The 19,129-nt window shown below is 36.0% G+C and overlaps 1 protein-coding gene across 1 annotated transcript in view; it reads left to right on the top strand.

The window, feature by feature from the left end:
* Positions 1 to 7,103: 7,103 nt before the first annotated feature.
* LOC137652390 (26S proteasome non-ATPase regulatory subunit 9) overlaps positions 7,104 to 19,129 on the top strand; it is a 29,268-nt gene continuing 17,242 nt past the window's right edge. Inside the window, exons 1-2 of the mRNA XM_068385775.1 lie at positions 7,104 to 7,228; positions 10,815 to 11,012. Of these exons, the coding sequence (XP_068241876.1) occupies positions 10,860 to 11,012 (153 nt within the window). The 5' untranslated portion in view covers positions 7,104 to 7,228; positions 10,815 to 10,859. The remainder of the gene's footprint in view (positions 7,229 to 10,814; positions 11,013 to 19,129) is intronic.

The following is a 19,129-nucleotide window of genomic DNA, read 5'->3' as shown; positions in this document are numbered from 1 at the left end:
AGAGAGAGAGAGAGAGAGAGAGAGAGAGAGAGAGAGAAAGAAATTGCGTGTGCAAGAGTCAGTCATTTCATATTGAAGATAGTTTTAAACTTTATTTTAATTTGGTTGTGTTCGTTCATACACTTGGCTAAAATACATTTCATTATCAAACCACAGCCCATATTAGGCTAACTAAACTGCATTAATTTACAAAATAAAAGACACGTGTATATGGTATGATATATAGGCTATATATATATATACATATATATATATATATATATATATATATATATACTATAAAACACACACACAAATGTATATATATATATATATATATATATATATATATATATATATATATATATATATATATATATATATACTATAAAACACACACACACACACACACACATATATATATATATATATATATATATATATATATATATATATATATGTGTGTGTGTGTGTGTGTGTGTTTTATAGTATCACACGTGAATTGAATACATTAGAATAGTGAACATCAAAGTTTTCAATATCAAATTCATTCGACATAAAACTTATGCCCTCTTGAGTAACTGAATGATTGGTATTGAAAAGAAGGGTAGGCCTACACTAAACTGCTTGCGATATATTATCATTTATTATTACTTGCTAAGCTACAACCCTAGTTGGAAAAGCAGGATGTAGCCCAGGGGCCCCAACATGGAAAATAGCTCAGTGAGGAAAGGAAAAAAGGATAAATAAAATAATTTAAAAATAGCAATAACTTTAAAAGAAATATTTCCTATATAAACTATCAAAACTTTAACAAAACAAGAGAAAGAGGAATTAGATAGACTAGCGTGCCCGAGTGTACCCTCAAGCAAGAGAACTCTAACCCAAGACAGTGGAAGACCATGGTACAGAGGCTATGGCACTACCCAAGACTAGCGAACACTGGTTTGATTTTGGAGTGTCCTCCTAGAAGAGCTGCTTACCATAGCTAAAGAGTCTCTTCTACCCTTACCTAGAGGAAAGTAGCCACTGAACAATTACAATTCGGCAGTTAACCCCTTGGGTGAAGAAGAATTGTTTGGTAAGTTCAGGGTTGTCAGGTGTATGAGGAGAGAGGAGAACCTGTAAAGAATATGCCAGACTATTCGGTGTCTGTGTAGGAAAAGGGAAAGTGAACCGTAACCAGAGATAAAGATCCAATGTAGTACTGTCTGGCCAGTCAAAGGACCCCATAACTCTCTAGTGGCAGTATCTCAACGGGTGGCTGGTGCCCTGGCCAACCTACTACCTATAAATTGAGTAACAAGATCGTCAGATTCAAGGTTTTATTTTCAATTCAGTTTGCTTGGGAATTCAAACAATTTTAGTAAGCCCAAACTAAATGAATACCTCGTTTCTATCACTGCCAGCAATGTGTCATTTTCCCTGTTTCAGAAACTTTTGATTTTCATTTATCTTTCTATTCTTCTTCTTCTATAAAGTAGATCTAGTATATGAAGATCAGTAATAACATTATATAGATATCATGTCATATACTGTCTATACTATGAAACGAGACTTACGTAAAAGCTTACCCACGAAAAGTTCTTATGACAACAATAATAGTTAAGAATTAGACTGCTAAACAAAATCTGAAATACAAAGCCTTTCTCGTGCAAGGTTCTTTGTTGCAAATAATGATATTAATAACATGATTGATCAGGGTACCCTCATCCACGTATATCAACCTTAGTTGTCTATTTGCTTATACTGTACAATGGCAATTTGTCTTCTCGTGTTCTGCCATTTAAAGTTCTGTAGAGAGCCTGGGAAGAAAGTTAATTGGTTTGGTTATGTTTTTCTTCATAATTTTTAAGACACTTAGTATTTGACCACATTTCATTGAAAGCTATCATAAAGTATAATAAATGATACTATAGTTTAAGTTATTATTATTATTATTATTATTATTATTATTATCATTATTATTATTATTATTAATTGCTAAGCTACATCCCTAGTTGAAAGAGCAAGATGCTATAAGCCCAGGGGCTCCAACAGGGAAAATAGCCCAGTGAGGAAAGAACAAGAGGAAAATAAAAATAAAATAATTTAAGAGTAACATTAAAATAAATATCTACTATATAAACTACACTGAAAGGATACATTACATATAGAGTTTGGAAGACAGTTTGCGATGACAGTGGTTAGTCTAAGGAAAATCAAAACTATCTGTGATAAATTCGCACTCCGAAAGCTATTATCGGTGGTAATGTTTCGTAACTATAATTTCACCGAATAAAGATTTGAATATAAAGTAAGATTACGCAATTAATCTTTAATTATTCACAGATCTCTACCTTATTTAGAAATTCTTGCGTCTGGCAGCAAATATTTGCTTTCGGAGCTGGGGTGGGGGCGTGGCAAGTCTCAGAAGAACAACCAAACTCTTTATCAAATTCTTAAATTCTTTCACTAAGATTAATTTCCAAAGCTTTTTAGACGTATTTTTTGCGTCATATTGTAGGGAGGATGTGAAACAAACATTTCTCTCCGTGAAATGTGTATTAGAAAAGTTAAAGAGAACATTTGAAAAGTACGAGAGAATAATGACAGGTTATTTTGTGTCTGCTGGCGTTACAGTTAGGAAAATGATACAGGCAAGATATGGCCGAAATTATTTATATTATTACATTATGATTCTCACTTCTCTGTCTATTTGGTATTATAAATTGTTTTTCTGTTCGTTTTATACCATTTTAATTCAGCGATTCGCTAAGTTTCATTGGAATCTGCAGATGAAGCATAGGCCTATTGATGTCAATACCCGCAAAAAGTAAAGATTATTTCAAATTTAATAAATATTGTGCTGGATAGAGGCATCAGAGTGATTAATACAAAAATAATACCAAAATAAAGATATGAATACATATGGTTAAGTTATAAGAAACAAAAGCTATAAAAAGGCCCGAATCAGTTTTGAAGCCTTTTACCACGTATTCTTGGAAGTGAAGAAAACGATAATTTCTACGAGCATGCAACGACAGAAAAAAAAATGAACCAGTTTCTTTGTTGAACGAATTCAATCTTCCTATCACCCTACTTTCCATCCTATGTTCTTACAGTACCTTAAAAGCCGTTTAAAATGATTGACTGGAATTTAGAGGGAACTTCGTGGTGGCGTGTGGATAATGGTACAGAAAAAAAAAATATAAGTGGTAGATATAACGTATTTGTTTTCATACGTTGCCATGTCATGCTCTTGTTACTGTTATTATAACAGGAGAACTAACTCCGGTCTTTTTTCTTCACTTGAAACAAGTAAATAAACTATTAATGGTAAATGTATATAGATTTTACCAGATGAGTAGACTTTCGGAACATAAACGTTAAAACAGTAGGGAGACTTTGCGTGTTCTTACAAATGCAATTTTGCAGAAATAGGAATACCTCGGTCTAGGTATGAAATGCTGGATGTCTTTGGAAGTATAAAGTTTAACGACTGGATATTCTGTAAGACACTGACAGCAAGTGAAACATCGAAAATTGGGAGCAAATATTCACCTTAAAATATTAGAAGCAATCAACGGAGCCACAATAAATTCAATTCGTTAGAAAGCTTGGCTAAGAATGAATAAATCTCAAATATGGTCACACACCTCCTCATTGAGCATCATCAGCTTTCTATTAAAGAAAAGAAAAATACAGACATTACGATAAAACCGAATTAATCAAGACTTCCTATATCAATATGTCATGATGAATGTCAAAATGCGCAAGGTGTAAGGAAGGTATTAGAAATACTGAAGAATTCACAAATATTTTCAAAACCATGTCAATGAAATGTATACAATGAAAATAGAAATTTTGATTGTGATGTATGCTAGACAGTATTGGGCTAAATTTAATTGAGGAGGCTGATTAAATCAAAATTATTATATATTTACTTCAGTTATAGTTAATAAACGAAATGTTCTTTTTTATTTTTTTTTTTATTCTTCACGAATTTGAGCCTCAGCCACTAGGAAACAAGGAATAGTTTATACCCTAAATAATTGTCATAGTTTGGAGATTTCAAAGTTCACAATCAACACCAACCCCCAAAAATCGAGTGTATTAATAATTAGCAAAAGAAAGAATAAGAAAGAAGATATTAAAAGAGAAAAGTGAAGAATGGGGCAGTAAGTTTAATCAAAGAATATAAGTATCTGGGTGAATGGTACACTGAGAAAGGAAACAGAATTGAGCATCAGTAGAAGAAGAAGGGAAAAAAAATAAAAACCAGAAGGTCGCGTATATGACCCAAGATATACGAAAATATTGAGGGATGAGAAAGTAGGGAATATATAAAACTAGTACCAACAATATTTGCTAATGTGGAGACCTGGATTGAAATAGGAGATAAAGATACAATGAATGAATGATTTAAAGTTTTCAGGCATCCTGACATCTAAGGTCATTGATGCCGGTAACATTTAATTTATGTATACAAAAATAAAAAATGAAGCAAAATAAAAAATCAGAGTATTCAATTAAAATCATAAAAGTAGAATGTCATAAAAGTTAAATATTTTTCAGAAGACCTGCTTCTGAAATAAATCTAAAAATGCCACTTGCATGGTAGGACACATCATTTCCAAGAATCTTGGCAAGGATGAACCTGCCACCCTCACCTCGAGCCTCAAACAAATATCTATTCCGCAAGTTGTTATAATTGGGGCATTCGGTCAACAAATGCCTTACTGTTAGAGGTACTACACAGTCGTCACAATACGGTTGGTGTTGGCCCTTCAGCAGAAACTCGTGTGTCAACCGAGTGTGACCAATACGGAGACGACAAAGAGACGTCTCCCATTTTCGGGGCATCATATTATACCTCCAAGGAGATATGTCATTTGTTATCTCTCGCATTTTATTGCCATCTTGACTATCCCATTGCTGTTGCCATTTATTGCAAACCAATTTCTTGATGTCAGGTAAGAAATCATTACAGGGAATGGGATACCTTCTTGGCAGCAACTCGGATGCAGCCTCCTTAGCCAGTGAATCTGCCTTCTCATTCCCAGACACACCTACATGTGCTGGAACCCAACAAAATTGAACTGTTATACCTCTCCGTCCAATAATGAAAAGCCATTCTAAAATCTTTAAAACTAGAGGGTTATTAGAATCAAAAACTTCCATAGCTTGAAGGACACTCCTTGCATCACTAAAAATTGTAAAATTACCCTCCTTCTCCAACGCTATTTTCTCAATAGCGGTTAATATGCCATACAGTTCGGCAGTAAATATGGAAGCGGTCAGAGGAGATAAAGATACAATAGGTCTATAAAACTTTCAATATATGATAATAAGGAATATGTATGAACAACCTACAAGTACTCCATTTTCAAGTAGGGCAATGCCGTTGAAAGGATAGTTTGAAAAGTCCAAACTGACCACAATAGGATGCCAAAGCTGATGATAGCAGGGTGTTATCCTATCTGATTTCAAAATAGATTGGGGTAAAAGAAATCATTAAGAATTTCATCCTTAATTTATTTGTGGTACAGGTAAAATAAGCTTAATTAAAACAAGGAAAATTAGCTTAGAAGCTTTGTATCTATCTATAAAGTTGTAGAGTGCCCGCAAACTTATTTTGCAGAGTGAGCAATTAGGAACCAGGGTTCCGGGTTCCTCGTTGCTCTCTCGAAAACACTGTGATTGTGGGCACACTACTAGAAGAAGCGTGGTAGGTGTGAAGCGCTGCAATCTGCAGAAAATTAACTATTATTAGTTACCTCATACACAGACAGAAAAGCTTGCATACTTTTACTTCCAACTTCAAAGGCCTTTCTATTATACGGGCTAAATCTTTAGTTGCTTGTCTAAATTCCCTATTTCTATGTATTTTTTTCTAAATTTTCTCAACGAATTACAGCAAAACATGTGCTCGGTAGTATCCTCTGGTGCCTCCCTACACAATTCACAAAGCCTGTCATTATCATTCCTGTTCCTATAATTTTCTTGCATTCTAGCATATTCAACATCGTTTTCATATCTATTACTGCCTCATTAGTGTTAAGTTCATCTATGTAGTCTCTTCTGCATTTACTATTCCCAAACCTCAGTTTGGTCATCTCTGATTTCTTTTCTTCTATTTATCATTAATTGCATTTGCCACTTTATTTTTATATTTCTTTTTTTGAGTTCTTGCTTTTGTACTTTCTTACTTAAATCTTAATACATTTATTGTATATTCCTATTATACTTTTTCCCAACATTTCCCCATATGGTTTTCTTATTTGATCTCCTATTACCTCCTTAACTAATCGTTTGTCATCTGATGGTATGATGTCATGGAAAAGCATCACATTTTTTATAGTTTATTCTATTTCCAACTGCCCATATTCCTATTTCTGGTATTAGCCCTCAGTAACGTGTGGTAGCAACATGTTCAGACATTCCTTTCATAACTTTGTACTGTATACTCATTAGTTCTTTCATTGCACCCCATTTCTGAATATTTGCAAACATTTTAGGTACTGCTATTGTCTCATAGATCTTTGTTCACAACTTCTCACTAGCAATGCCAAATCTCCTACTCTGTTACCGTCTCCGTACTTCCTAACTTCTTTTACCACGGAATCTAGTTTTGCTTCTCTTTTGCTCATGCTGAGACTGTGGTTTCCTTTTTTTCTGAGTACCATCCTCCCAAGTACTAATATTCCTTAACTGTTTCTATTCTTCCATTTCTAACCACTCCATTCTCCTTTTTAGCCATTTCTTTCTTGTGTCTAATTGCCAACTCTGCAGAATTCTGTAGATTTGTGTAAACATAATTTTTTTAAAAATTTTTCCTAGAGGCAGCAGTTGTTTAAAGCCTTTTCTACTTTGTACCGATGTTCTATGAAACATTATATCATCTACATGAATTAAGGCTTCTATTCTAATGTTTCTAATCAGGGTTATCGTCTTCTCACTTATTGAATTAACTTTGTCCACGAATATTGAACATAACTTTGGTTCAAATGCTGTTCCCGGTTTTACGTTTCCCTCCAAACTAATTTCCTCTGTATATCCAATGGGATTCTTGATAATTGCTTTAGCTTTCTAATATTAATTCATATCATGTTCGCGTCATCTTTCCCTACCATCATACTTAATTCCTAGATACAGTCTTTCGGGAACCAGACCAGCTCGCCAACTAAATATACAAGAGGAAGAAGATGGTGATGTAAAGTGTAAACAATAGTGTTGTTGTTTTGCTGATTCATGTTTTGAGTATTGAAAGGGAAAAAGAAAGGAAGTTGCTAGAGGAATTGAGAGAGAAAAAAGAAAATGGAGAACAGGGGTGGTACATAAAGAGAGGAGAACTAGTAAGAAACGACAATTTTCGTCAAGAAGCAAACGCAAGCAGAGCGAATTAGGAAAGGTTTAAATTTAGACAAAAAAGTTAACCAATGTATAAGAATATGCCTGTTAAATATCCAAGCACTAACCAAGCAGAAATTAATAGAAATAGAAAACGAGATGAACACAAATAAAGTCCATATAATTTGTTTGACAGAAACGCACCAAAAAATAGATAAAATACAGCTGAGTAAAGGTCTGTTAAAGTTAGAAAAAAGAAGGGATTTTAAAGACAAAAAGGGTGGAGGGTTAATGTTAATTTTTAAAAACAATAACATCACTGAAGTAGAGGAAATAGAAACCAAACATAGCGATATAATAATGGTACAGTGCAAAATCCACAGCTTAGTATTCCTGATAATACTGGTATATTTCGCAGCAGGAAATACAGAAGAAGATAGAAAAAGAGATCAAGAATTGAAAGTGGAATGTGAAAATTTAATACAAAAAGCAGGAGAAACAACACCTTTGCTAGTTATGGGGGATTTTAACGGCCACGTGGGTTTTCTTGGGCACCAACAAGTAGACAGAAATGGGGAAATGGTGCTAGATTGTATGGGTAACCACAACCTAACACTATTAAATGGAGATGAAAGGTGCTCGGGACTATACACGTGGAATAGACAAGATCAGCATAGTGCTATTGATTTTGTACTTGCAAATAATATGCTATATAAAAAATTTAAATGTATGGAAATAGATGAAAATAAAACAGTATTAGATATATCAGATCACAACTTAATAACAGTAGAATTGGAAGCAAAAACAAATAGTGAAAATAATTACAATAAAGGGAAGTGGGAAGAAATTACATATTATAGCAGTGACGCAAAAGATATAGACGAATATGTGAAATCTATAGAGAGAAAACTTGTCAGCAAGGATGTAAAAAATATTGATGAGCTAAACATAATAATGGCAGAAATGAAACAAGAGCATTTGGCTAAAACATATAGGAGAAGGGTAACAAATGAAGGGAAGAACAAAGAACAACCTTGGGTAACCGAGGAAATAAGAAGAAAGATTAAGGAAAGAAAGGAACTTAATAGAAAAAAGAGAAATGAAAAAGATATTAGGATAAAAAGAGAATTAGAAGAAAAATACAATCATAAGAAGAAAGAAGTACAAATACTGGTGAAAGAGAGCATAACGTTATATGAGAAAAAGAAGACCAGGGAGATAAGAGATGATAAAAACAATAAACTATGGGAAAACATAAACAAATTAAGAAATAGCAAAGAAATAAAAAGCGAGGCAATACAATTATATGGAGAGAGAGGAAATAAATTATCAAATGAAGAGGCTAAAGAAGAATTAGTAAAATTTTGGAAAACAGTCTACAACACACATGAAAATAGAATAACTGAGATCTGGAATGAGGAGGAGGAGAGTGAATACCTGGATAATTTGAGAAGAGAAAACGACATTATAACTGTAAATGAATATAGTATACCTGAACATCTAAGGGAGCATTACGATGCTGTACTTAATGTCGAAGGAATAATTAAACCCATGCCCGCCGCTGAAATGAGTAAAGGTAAATTAGAAAAATGCTTAAAACGTCTGAAGAAAGGTAAAGCAGCAGGGCCAGATGGACTAAAGCCAGACTACTACAAAGCAATGATGATGAGTGATATATGCAAGAATACACTAGTGAACTGCTACAAAGAGGAACTAGCCAGCAAAGAAAAACCCAAAAGCTGGAAAGAATCCAGAACAAAAATGTTAAAAAAGAAAAACAAGCCAACAGCAAAGGAATTAAGACCTATAGCTCTCACAAATGTATCATATAAAATATACATGGCTTTTATCAAGGATGAAATAGAAAGGCATTTAAAAAGTAATAATGCCATAGAGGATAGTCAAGCGGGATTTACAGAAGGAGGAAGGATTGAGGATAATATATTCATCTTACAATACATGGTCGAAGAAACTTTCAAAATTAAGAAAAAACTCATAGTGGCCTCTTTAGATTTCAAAAAAGCTTTCGATTCCATAAAAAGGGAAGCACTGATAGAAACATTAAAGCAATACAAAGTACATACTAGTATAATTAACTCTATAGCTGAAGTGTATGTGGGAGACTCGACTACGTTAGACATAGGGGAAAGAGTAGAACAAAAATTGAGCGTAAGTAGTGGAATAAAGCAAGGCTGTACTGCCTCTACAACATTATTCAAATTAATTACTTATCAGATTATAAAACAAGTAGAAAGGGAAGGTAATGGTTTTAAAAATGATATTATAAAGCTAGTAGTATTATTTTTTGCTGATGATGTCCTAGTGCTTGCTGAGAATATAGAGGATGCTGAATTAAACATAAGGAAAGTGATAGATATAGGAAAGCAGTGTGGTTTAGACATAAATAGAGACAAAAGTAGCGTACTTATATATAATATGAAGGAGAAACCAGATAATATAGAGGGAATAAGAGTAGTAAGCAATATTAAATACCTAGGTATCAAGGTAGATGATGGTAGGAATATGTTCAAAACACAGAAAAGTGAAATGATAGTTAAGGCGCAAAAGCTAGCCAATCTTACATATTCGATCATAGAAAAAAGCTGTAATAAGATACTGATAGGAAAAACATACTGGAAAAGTGTAGCACTACCCTCTATATTATATGGAACAAATGTGATTAACTTAACAGAAACGGAAATAGAAAAGTTGCAGAGAATAGAGAATGGAGTGTATAGAAGGATGTTAGGGGCTGTAAAGAATACAGCAATTGTAGCCTTGAGAGGGGATGTAGGAGCATCAGCTATGAAAACAAGGGTAATGGATGGTAAGCTGAGGTACCTTAATAGCATCTTTAAGGGAGAAAAGGACCTACTTACAGCAATAGTCAATGATATGGAAGAAAAAAAGAGGAAGTGGTGGATGCATGTGAAGAAGTATGCTGAAGAATGTGGGATGGCGATGAGAGAAGTCAAGAGATGTACGAAAGAGGACATAAAGAAGAGAACAAGAGAATGGGACACAAGCAAATGGAAGAGTGAAATGGAGTGTAAGGAGAGTTTAATTTTGTATAAAAACTGGAAAAGTGAAATCAAGGAGGAGGAAGTGTATGACAATACCTTTTCGTCAATTTTATTATTTAGAGCAAGGACAAACTCATTGGGCTTGAATATAAGAAACAGACACCAAGATGGAAATATAAACTGTGTATTCTGTGACGTAGAAGAAAATGCTAACCACTTTATATTATATTGTCCACAGTTTAGTGATATAAGAATAAAAGCAATTGAGCTTCAACAACCATACGAAGAAGATAGTGCACAAACAGTTGGAAAATTCCTCTTTTGTGAAGAGAATATTGAAAATAAGAAAAGTATACTACAACAAATGTGGATGAAAAGAGAAAAACTAGTGAAAATAAGGAACACACAAAACTAAAAGACACAGAGGCGCCGTTGTAAAGGCTATGCCTCACCCCAGAACCTGAACCTGAACCTGATTGACATCTCGCCCAAAGGCAGAAGGTAACGTCTTGTCAATCTGAAGGAATGATTATACAGAATTCAATGATGAACAACAATGCCAGCAATAATAACAACAGTGTCAGCATGACATATACAAGGGAAACTGTCCTTGGTCTCATGCGGGAGAAAGACCAAATCGAACAGACACTTAAGGAATTGTGGGATGTGTTGAAGACGGTAAGTAGAGTAATGCAGGATGAATGCATAGCGGGTTTTCCCTAATCATCATGTTCTGTCAATTAAGTATGATCTTGCTGGTTTTATTTTACATTAACAATTTCCCCAAAACGATTTTAATCAGCATATTTCAATAAATCATTATTAGCACATGCGATTAAACCCACAACCATGAATCGCTGAGTAATACAACCCAAGGTAGGCTAATCAAATTCTAAGTTTGTATAATTGATGAAATTAACACCCGTAGCAAAACGTTCCGCTTGCCAGAACATAGGAGTAGTAAGAAATTGTATAATTGCGAGCATGCGGCACAGCAAAAACCAATAAATCATTAGCTCAGATGAAAATTTATGATTCTTTAATTACTAGCCAAATACATGAACCATATATATATATATATATATATATATATATATATATATATATATATATATATATATATATATATATATATATATATATATATATATATATATATATCCTACTCTCTATCTTGTGTTTTATACATTTCTGACCATGATTGTTGGGGCCAGACCATCCGTTCATGAGTTTTTGGACCCTCTTATACTGTACAAACAAACTCTTATCTAAAGACTATTATGGGAGAACCAAGTGGGAAACCGGGATTTTTGGGTGGGGGAAATGTCATAAACGAGTGATTTGTAGCAATACTAATGGTCAGAAATGCAAAATAAACCCAAGATAACCAGTTGGAAAAAATTATGGTGCATGTAAGTGGCTGAAAACAGGCCAAAAAGTGATTATTTAACACTTTTGAGATTTGTAAAAGGGTACAGAACCTAACAAACCCACCTAACCTAACCTAGTAGTTCAGGTCACAAACCCTAGTGGGAGGGGGAGCGGGTGGAGCCCCCAACTCCCTTCCCAGGTCATAATCCTTAGGGGCCCCCCTTCCCAGGTCATAATCCTAAAGGGGCCCCCCTTCCCAGGTCACATACGAAAGTAAATCACAAATAAATCCTCAGATTATGGTAAAGTAAATCAAAAATAAATCCTTAAATTATGAAAAAGTAACTCAAATATAATTCCTTAACTTACGATTGACACCAATTTTTTTTTTTTTTTTTTTTTTTTGTCTTGGCAATCTTTACAGAAGCTTTGCAGTAGAAACTGTGCTGGTCTTCCCTAAAAACTAAGTCAGAATCAGACCTTTGAGGCATTATTTCTCTGTTATTTTTTAATTTTACATGAGAAACAATAACTTTACACTGAACGGAGAGCATTTCCATCATAATCAATTGCCAACATAAATGAAATTACATTAAAATTGAAATAGATCGATGTAGGCTACTTCCTTCAAGTTCCCTCTTGGAAACTTCTTTATGTGATAGTGGTTAAGTTGAAACTGAAGGGGAAGGTGGAAAGAAATGGCTTTGGTAGAACAACATCCGAGAGCTTATGAAGAAGTACTTGTAAGTAAGCAGTTAACTGGTTTAAAAAACCACCTGACAGTACGTCCTTGTAAATGCAAAGAAACCAAGCATGCGCAATAAGTCCCCTTCAGTCTCTCAGATGTAGAGTGAAAAACATACTTCACATTTTTATTGACCGATACGTAAGTTATGATGCCCCAGCCCCTATTTAACATATAGAGAAAGATACCAAACTGGCCAGCACTCATCCAATTTTTATAGTGAATTCAAGTTTTGCTAGTAACTAAAGTATCATATATTTACCATGATGGTAATCAGCATATTTCAATAATTCACTATTAACACATTCGATGAAACCCATAACCATGAATCACTGAGTAATACAAACCAAGGTAATCAAATTTTAATTTTGTATAATTGATATAGTTAACACTAAAATACTAGCCCACGTGGCTAACGTCCATAGCAAAACATGTTCCGCTTGCCAGAACATAAATAGTGAGATAATGTTTAATTGCGAGCATACAGCAGAGCAAACACCAATAATTCATTAGCTCAATTAAGTTTGGTGGTGATGATACGATGAACACTGTTACTAACTTCCAAATATATAACGAGATGGAAAGTCACGTTTTCTATGCCTCCGGAAGACCTGGCGAACAAAATCTCCAATGTTTTGACCATGTATTAATATTACTCAGAAGTCGACCACCATAACTCAAAACCTATGGATTTCCGCCAGAAATCATTATCCGAAATTTCAATACACCTTTAAATACACATTCTTCCTGTTTTTAAAGCCGTTAAAAATATTGTTTTAATATAAAAATTTACAATTTTGTACAATACAAAATTTAGTAAACTTGCTGTTTCAATATAGTAGCATATGTTTAATGACTTCAGGTCCAATTTAGAAAGCCTTTGCTCTTCTTAAGCTTGTTATTTTGAAGTTTTTAGCCTCTTGTTATTTTCAAGTTTTTATGGTTTACATATGACAAATTTATTTTAATGTTATTATTGTTCTTAAACTTCTCTTGTAATTTTTCCTTATTTCCTTTCTTCGCTGGGCTATTTTCCCTGTAGGGAGGGGCCCTTGGGCTTATAGCGTCCTGCTTTTCCAACTATGGTTGTAGCTTAGCAAGTAATGATAATAATAATCATTATTTATTACCCTACTTAATCCAGAGCAACAAAAACTAACTTCGTTCTTTATCTAACCTAACTTAACTTAGTGAAAGTGATTGCATCCTTACCTAATTGGGATCTACCCCACAATGCCATATATAAACCTCCAACCATGCTTACTTGCGAGTTCCAAGAAACCTATTACCTATGCACGATCTGGAAACAACCCATATTAACCATACTAACATTTGTAGCTAATGATCCAAAAATTCTAATTGTAGCTCGTTTACTCTTGTTGCTACATAGCTTAGGTCTGGACATATTTAGGCTACTATATAAGGTGTATCATGTCTTGATTAGGCCAAGTGCAAATTTATCATACTGTACAGGGATATATCATAGCTCTACTTAGGGCGTTGCGACCTACCTGACCTAGGGTGACCACAGGACCTTTGCCTAACCTAACTTTATAGAGAGCCCACCATCCCTAGTCCTCTCTATCGTGTAGGACAGTACAGCCCGACCAACATTGCCTATTTTAAAACCATATAATGAGTGAATATAATAGGAAAGTGTTATTGGTTAAGCAGAAGAAATTGGCATTTGATGAATACATATATATTGTAAATAGAATATTACTGGTTCATTGGTGGAAGCTTTTGGAGAACACCTATTTATTTTGTAATTGTACTACTGAGTGCTAGTTACAGATGGGCTGTCAGAGACATTGGCAGCTGCTTTGTAACCGTGATTAAACATTTGTTCTTGACTGACAGTAACTAATGCATCATTATGGTGTTCTTGGCTTGAACCTTTACAAGTGTATTATTTGTTGTGTGTGAAAATTTTGGAAAATAAGACATTACCAGATATTTTATGCTCCACATTGATAGAATCAATTTTTTTTTTTTTATAAATCCATAAAATAAAATAAACAGATGACAGGATAGTAAATGAAATAAGAAAAAAATACTCGGCTGTTATACTACAAATATCCTTTAATAGATAAGGTGACGTATGTCAAAACGCAAAAGTTTTTGTATCCTCCAATTGCAGAAGTACCAGGGCATAAGATATGATATTGCTTAGTACTATAGACAACATGTAAAGGATTCAAACTTGCTTGTTATATTGAGAAAGAATTAAGAGAAGCTTCTTACATATACTGTTAATCTACAAATTCATATTATACATAAGTGCTTATGTCTCCTAGGTTAGGCTAGCCAGGCTCGCAGCAGCTTTTTTCTTGCATAAAAATTTGGTTTTCAACTTACAAGCCTTGGTTAGGGTAACATAGCTGGTAAAACAAGACAAGTCATTTAGCCATTTCAGAATTGAATGGTGGAATACTTAGGTTTACTGAGATTACATCCCTTGACTATAATTATGACATACTAGGCAGTTGGTTTGGATGGGTTAGGTTTTAATCAAGAGGAAGCTCTTCCCCAAACCTGCAGGACCATCCGAACCCGAGGGTTTGGCTACTGTTCCCTTCAAAGAACTGGAACCCTTGGAGGCAACAGCCCGCTACAAGAATCCACTGCTGCCTGCACACGACTCTCAAGAAGCAGAGATGTGGCACCCCGCACCGACAAGTTCAACAATGCCAATGCCACCTCTGGGCTAAGATGTTTTGTGAAATGAAGAAATCACAACCCAATTATCCCACAGGTTTGCTGTATGGTGAGCCAAGAATGTGATCGCCTTCTTTCCCAACAGTACAGGGTTGTACTTCTCCTAAACCTCAGTGACTTTGCAAAGTATGTCATTGCACCCAACCAATGGTTGAGTCAGGACATAGCATGGAGGGAGGCCAAGGCTGAAGCCTCCATGGCACCGGTCCTAGGGACAGTAGCAAGAGGCCGAGAAGGACATGCCTCCCACTTGAGTCCCTCCAGGGTTTATCTACAGAGGTGGAGACGTAGTGTTCTCAGGTACATAGAACCTCTGTTGCCTTGATAAGAGGGGGGGGGGGGAGAAGATTTTGTTGGACCTCCCTGAAAGAAGGGAATTTTCAAATCAACAGATCTGATCACCCACTCAGTCGAGGGCTAAGTCTACAAGATCTGACCAAGGCAATGACAACGAGGATTTCGATCCTTGAGAGGCACCAAAATCCTCCCCCAAAGATAGAACTACAGTCACCTCCTCTGGGCCACTGCACTCACTGGTGAGTGCAAGTATCTCCAAAAACAAATTCTCTGGCAGCGGTCCGAAGTCCCCAAGATATCCTGCTTCTGAGCATCCTCGCCCGTCTCCATGGGCGAGGGTGAAGCAATACGCTTCAGAGAATATGCTCCCCCACGAGTATGACCATTTGTGACCCAAGACTACAGGAGAAGATTTGGTATGTGACCCAGTGGTGTTCGACGAGGCACTGTCCCTCTAGTGCCACGCGTTGGGGCAGAGAGTCAACCATGGCAATGTGAGCAAGGCCTACTGCCCCATATTCTTCATCTACTATGGAACGTAAGTTCTCTAGTGAGTAAGTCAGCAAAAGAGGGAGGAGCTAATGTCCATGAAGGGAGATGGGGGTTGCCATAGCTCCATCTAACTTGGAACAGACTGTGTAACAGAATATTCACGTCTGTTCAGACTGGCTATCTGAGCTCTCCGGCCAGTCCCAACTACTTTGATAGCCGACCTTGGGGGCTGTGGTATGAGGCCATCACACAAGGATCTGGCTCTGGAACCATGGGCTGGAAATTACAAAGGCAACGTCCACCCCTCCCCAAAGAGAGGTGGTGTCATGAGGACCCCATTCCCTGTGACTATGGCTGGCCTTCCTGGACTACTTTGACCCCTTGTTCAGTTGAGAAGAAGAGTCTGAATTGGAGTTGAAAGCCGAAGAAGAGGATGACGAGGCGGACAAGGAAGAAAAATACTCACCTTCTTCCTCTTCCTAGCTCTCGCTCCTGGCTTTGTAAGCATAGCAGTCAAGGTCAAAGCTACTGTCGACGACAGTACTCACCTGATGGAAGAAAACCACATGGGTTACTTCAGCAAGAGCTAAAACACTGGGGTACGCCATCACCGGGGAAGGGGAAAGCACACTCACAAGGCCCTGCAATCCATCATCACAAGGGTCTTGAGGCACAACCATGGACATAGAGAGAGGAGAAACAGACCTCGGACCCCCTGGTACAATGGTTGGGGATACCGGCACAGAGGAAGGGGTGGAGAGCACTGGGTCAGGGATTGGGGTCACACCAGGGATAGGGGTACCAAACACTTTAGTTATTTTAGATTTACCCTTTCCTTTATTGGACTTTTACTTTTCTCTATCTCTGGGGCAACTGAACCAGACTTACAACGGTATCTGGCAAATTTCTCGAAACCAATTGCACGAAGGTAAATTTCTCGAATTCAATTGACCGAAAAAAAAATTCTCGAACTATCATTTTCTCGAATGTCAATTACTCGAAAACAAACAAGTAAATTTCTCGAAAACAATCGAAAGTATTCCATAAGCGCCAAAGACCAATTTATAAAGAGGCCATTAGCATTCTAAACGCTTCTCATTTAAAAACACTTCTGTTTACAAAATTCTGAATTTAATTTTTCCTATAATATTTTTTCCAGTAGTCTCAGCCCATCAAGATGGAAGTAACGTATGTCGAGAGTGAAAAAGGAAGGAAGAAATTGTGTTTAAATGGATATTTATATATCAAGGACAAAGGAGTAAATAACAAAATTTATTGGAAATGTGAAATGTGCAAGAAATTTAAATGTTCTGCTCGTGTTATCACTATCGATGATAATATAGAAAAAGAGAGTGGTGACCATAATCATGCAGGAGACGGTGCTAAAGTCGAAGCTGCCAGAGTCCAAGAAAAAGTGAGAGAGGATGCATTGAATAGAAGGGATACACCCCATTATATAGTGTCTTGTGCTTCAAAGGGGGTAAGTGGGGCTGTTGCGCTGAAACTGCCATCAATATCAAATATGAAGAGGAATATACGAAATATACGAGCTAAGAAAAATTATGTCCCTGCTTTGCCCGATTGCCAAGAAGATCTTATCATCCCGGAAGATTTTACCAAAACTCACAAAGGAGAACTGTTTCTTATGTATGACTCGGGTCCCACAAATGATCGTATATTGATTTTTTCAACACAGAGAAACCTCGATTTACTAGCACGTTCAGAGAACTGGTTCGCTGATGGTACTTTTAAGACGGTACCTTCAATTTTTTTTCAGTTGTATACAATACATGGTGTGCATTCAGGAAGTATCATACCCCTCGTTTATGCACTATTACCGAACAAAACTCAAGAGACCTACAAAAGATTCCTGCAGATTGTAAAAGAAAAAATCCCAACATTTGAGCCAGCCACAATAATGATTGACTTTGAATTGGCCATGATTAGAGCTATAGAGCATGAATTTCCAAGGACAAAATGCCGTGGCTGCTTTTTTCATTTTTGTAAATCTATTTATCGAAAAATTCAAGAAAATGGCTTCAAAGTACGGTACGACACCGATGCTGAATTTGCTATTCAGATTCGCCTGTTATCTGCGTTAGCGTTTGTACCAGTGTTCAAGGTCGAAGAAACATTTGAATATTTAATTGAAAATGAAGTTTTCCCCGCTGAACTTCAAAGTGTGGTTGACTCTTTTGAAGATACATGGATCGGGCGGCCGCATAGAAATAACCGTAGACGTGCTCCTTTCTTTAAACATGAATTATGGAACTGTTTTGATTATGCTATGGAAGATATGCCCAAGACAAACAATGCGGTCGAAGGCTGGCATTACGGCTTCGAACAGCAATTAAGTGCTTGTCATCCATCCATCTGGAAATTTATACAAGGATTACAACGAGAACAAAGTCTACAGGAGTTACGAATTGAACAATATTTGGGAGGTGTTGGTATCCCTGTAAGCAAAAAGAAGTATCGTGACTGTGCAAAAAGGTTGCAAACTATTGTAATGAATTATGACGAAGAGAGGCCTGTAGAAGAATATCTACGAAGTGTAGCATACAACATTTCATTTTGATTGATTAAATTTTAATCTTTATTTTTTTTAACTATTCTTACCTATTTTGATTGCAACATACAATAAAATTATAACCTTTGTATTTTTTTCATTCCTTCGTTTACAATAAATTTTTAACCTTAGTGTTGGTCAACCCAAAGGGATATATTTTTCCTTTAAATTCATGAAAATTTTTCCCATCAATTTTCTCGACAAAATAGATATCATTTTTCGAGAAATATGGGATTCGAGAAAATGATAGTTTGAGAAATTATTTTTCGAGCAATTGGGTTCGAGAATTTGACTTTCGAGAAATTGCATTCGAGAAATTTACCTAAAACCACTTACAACACCCGGCTTCCCTGGCACCAGGGCCACCACCATGCCCTTCTAACCTGGCGACACTAGATTACAAAAAGGCACATGGGGTGAGGTAGCCTTTTCTACTACATCCTCCAACACACTCATGAACGGCCTACCTGTAAGACCTAAGGAAGTCTAAGCCTTCCTTAGATTAAACTCTTCATCAGCAGCCTAAATGGTCAGTACCCTCAGCCTCTGCAGAGAAGCAGCGAACACTCAGAGTTCCCAGCTTACCCGCAAAGTCTGAAAAAT

Source organism: Palaemon carinicauda, chromosome 13, assembly GCF_036898095.1.
Source record: "Palaemon carinicauda isolate YSFRI2023 chromosome 13, ASM3689809v2, whole genome shotgun sequence".
Taxonomy (NCBI): Eukaryota; Metazoa; Arthropoda; class Malacostraca; order Decapoda; family Palaemonidae; genus Palaemon; species Palaemon carinicauda.
The sequence above is the reverse complement of the archived record's forward strand: the minus strand, read 5'-3'. Positions and strand labels throughout refer to the sequence as shown.